The 3580-nt window shown below is 47.7% G+C and overlaps 1 protein-coding gene across 1 annotated transcript; it reads left to right on the top strand.

Annotated features, from left to right (window-relative positions):
• The first annotated feature begins 943 nt into the window (after nt 1-943).
• Nucleotides 944-3301, top strand: FZD9 (frizzled class receptor 9). The gene has a single exon (XM_018557143.1). The coding sequence runs from the start codon at nt 1420-1422 to the stop codon at nt 3181-3183; it is 1764 nt and encodes a 587-aa protein (XP_018412645.1). The 5' UTR covers nt 944-1419; the 3' UTR covers nt 3184-3301.
• The last annotated feature ends 279 nt before the right edge of the window (nt 3302-3580 follow it).

Raw genomic sequence — 3580 nt, forward strand, 5'->3', positions numbered from 1 at the left:
CCCCCCCTTCTGAGTCACCAACACAGTGTCATCACCAGTCCCTCCTGTGCCCTGGATTGGCACAATCGTGTTCACACTGTATATGTCCTAGAAATGTCTGTATGGCACGGAGCCTGTAAGCTGCACATGTGACTGTAGTAGAAATATGTACCAGTGTGTGTGTCTTTGTATTAGATTCCTCTGCTGCCAGAAATTCAGATGTTTCATAAAATAAATGCTGTGCAGAGGTTCCAGTGGAGCACAAAACATGACTTGTTCAGAACAGGAGAGAAAACAGTGAGCTTCTTATTCCATGCGGTTTATAAATGTAACCCAAGATTTTCCCTTCTGCTTTTTCAAATCAACAAGGTTTGTGTGTAATTTCCCCCCAGCCCCCTCCTCTGTACAGATATGCAGATTATATATAGAGAGGGATGTGTGTGTGTATATATATATATATATATCTTGCTCGCTGAAGCAGCAGAAAGCCTGGCTTTGTTATGGCTGCCAACAGGGGGGTGACATGACTTGGAAAATATTATTCTAGCAATTTTGCAAATTGCCATTCACTTTGTTTAATGAGGGCACTGTTTCTTTAACCAGGCCGTGCCCCTTTGACAGATGTGGGTGGGGTTAGAAGCCTAGCCACATCCCAGTTGTGATTTCTCTCCTCAGAAATCCATAGCACGCTTTAGTGTCAGCAGTAGCCAGAGCTCCCAGCAACAGCTGGCATACCCTCCCCAGCATGCAGGCTGGGCGGGATCTGTCTGCGAAGCCTCTCCGTCCTTAACCCTCTGTGCCCTCTTCATATTACCACGCTGCCTTTAATCTGTCCCATTTGCACTCCAAGGCATTTGTTTTCATTCTCTGTAAGCGTGTGTGCCGTCCGCTGCTTCCCCCCTGTCACAGACACTCTTCAGTCTTGCATTGTTTCCCAACATTTCACAGTGGCAGCATGGGAGGAGGAGAGCTGCACTTTTGCTAAATATCTCACTGAGGACCTCCTGGAATAGACAGCCTGACTACAGACCGCAAGAACTGCCAGCCTGTGGGCATACCACTGGACCAGTCAGAAGTGCCATGCCATTCTGCAAAAGAGCATGCTGTTTTCCTGTGGATTGTAACATAAGTCTTCAAACTGGATCCTGACAGATTTCTTTAACATTCCCAAATGGTTGGCTTCTGTGCCCTGAGCTTGCAACAAGTATTGTCCATCGTGCTTGGGAGAACTGTTACAGAAACGGTCATTTGTGTCCTCTGTGACCCAGTTGTAAGGCTAGAAAACTGATCCTACACGCCGTTGTGCTGGAATGCATTGTGTCCTGCTTAAAACAGACAGCTGGATATAAGTCGTGTGTTTGTGTATATCCGCTCCGGCTCAGCTCCTGTCCTCACAGTTGTTGCCTTGTAGCCAGTGCTCAAGTTTGACTTGCCCTGAGGATGTCTCGTTTAGGCTGCTTTGTAACCCTTCCCTTCGTGTGGCAGATGCTGCTGACGACCCTTGCTCTGGAGATGGGTTTATATGATGTGGAGAGGGGAAGAGAAGCAAAATGTGAACTTATTCGGATTCCTATGTGTCAAGGTATTGGCTACAACATGACTAGGATGCCCAACTATGTTGGCCATGACTCTCAAGAAGAGGCAGCGGTAAAACTTCAGGAGTTTGCCCCACTGGTGGAGTATGGCTGTCATGTTCACCTCCGCTTCTTTCTCTGCTCCCTTTACGCACCCATGTGCACCGAGCAGGTGTCAACCTCAATTCCTGCATGCAAGCCCATGTGTGAATCTGCCCGTCTGAAGTGCGTGCCCATAATGGAGCAGTTTAATTTTGGCTGGCCTGCTTCTTTGGACTGTGATCGTCTGCCCAGTAAAAACGACCCAAATGCACTGTGTATGGAGGCTCCCGAGAATTCCACAAATGGAGATCCTGTTACCAATGGACATGGTATGCTTCCTGTGGCACCACGGCCTCCACGTCCATCAGGTGCAGGGATGGGTATACCCAGCCGTTGCCCCAACCCTGACAAATTTTTATATGTGGAGAGGAGTGGAGTTTGTGCCCCAAGGTGCACCCCAGGAGTGGATGTCTACTGGTCTTCAAGTGATAAGGACTTTGCTTTAGTGTGGATGGCAGCCTGGTCTGGTCTTTGCTTTATCTCCACTGCCTTCACAGTATTGACTTTTTTATTACACCCCCAGCGATTCCAGTATCCCGAGAGGCCAATTATCTTTCTTAGCATGTGTTACAATGTATACTGCACTGCATTTCTCATCCGAGCTGCAGCTGGAACCCCCAGCATAGCTTGTGACCGGGAAGGTGGCGCCCCCTACTTGATCCGAGAGGGCTTGGAGAGCAGTGGCTGCACCCTTGTCTTTCTTATATTGTACTACTTTGGCATGGCCAGTTCACTGTGGTGGGTGGTATTAACCCTCACTTGGTTCCTGGCAGCGAGCAAGAAGTGGGGTCATGAGGCCATTGAATCCCATGGAAGCTACTTTCACCTAGCTGCCTGGGGTATTCCAGCAGTGAAGACTATTATCATACTCACAATGCGAAAAGTGGGGGGAGATGAGTTGACTGGACTCTGCTATGTTGGTGGCTCGGACCCCAGTGCCCTAACTGGATTTGTTCTTGTGCCTCTCTCCTGCTACTTGGTGACCGGCACATCATTTCTACTAACTGGCTTTGTAGCCCTCTTCCACATCCGCCGTGTAATGAAAACTGGGGGAACCAATACGGAGAAACTGGAGAAGCTAATGGTTAAGATTGGTGTGTTCTCTATACTATATACTGTCCCAGCAACTTGCATCATTGTCTGTTGCTTTTATGAAAGACTTAACTTGGCTCACTGGGAGGCCAGGGCTCGAGAAGAGCCCTGTAGGACAGCAGCCGGGAGTAGCAGGCCAGATTGTACCTTGCCTACCTCCATACCCAGTGTAGCAGTCTTCATGCTCAAGATCTTCATGTCTCTAGCCGTGGGCATAACCAGCGGTGTGTGGGTATGGAGTTCAAAGACACTACAGGCCTGGCAGGGAATCCTATGCCAGCGCCGGCTCGGGGTTGTGGGCACAAGGACTCGAGGGAAGCCTAGGAGTGGAGGAGGTATTCCCTGCAGCTTGAGCAGCTGCCCCTACAAACCCCCTCCCCTTTCTCTACAAGTGGCTAAAACAGACCTCTTTATGGACTGTCCAACACACGTGTGAAACACAAGATAATAGCTAATGAGAATTTTTATGCCAGACTTGTAACTATAAGTATATTTATATCTGTGGGAAACCATGGTTTAACTGTTTGCTACAGAAATAATACAAACGCCATGTCAGTGGAAGGGTTTATTTTTTCTCAGAGTGTGGATGAAGTGCATATAAATGCAATATTGTAAGGACAAATTATACCTTGCCTGCAGAATAATTATTAAGATGGATAATATATTTTGATGATGCCCACAGGGAAATGTGTTCATGTTCCAGTTATAGAGACATTACAGAGATACTCTGTATCTAAGACCCCTTTTGGCTGCCTTTATGTGAACACTGAGCCTATAAACAGCTGTTTTCAAAGCTCCATTCATGCTCTTTTACCACAAAAGCACAAATGACA

The sequence above is a fragment of the Nanorana parkeri genome, unplaced genomic scaffold, assembly GCF_000935625.1.
Source record: "Nanorana parkeri isolate BGI_ZX_2015 unplaced genomic scaffold, ASM93562v1 scaffold269, whole genome shotgun sequence".
In the NCBI taxonomy this organism is placed as follows: domain Eukaryota; kingdom Metazoa; phylum Chordata; class Amphibia; order Anura; family Dicroglossidae; genus Nanorana; species Nanorana parkeri.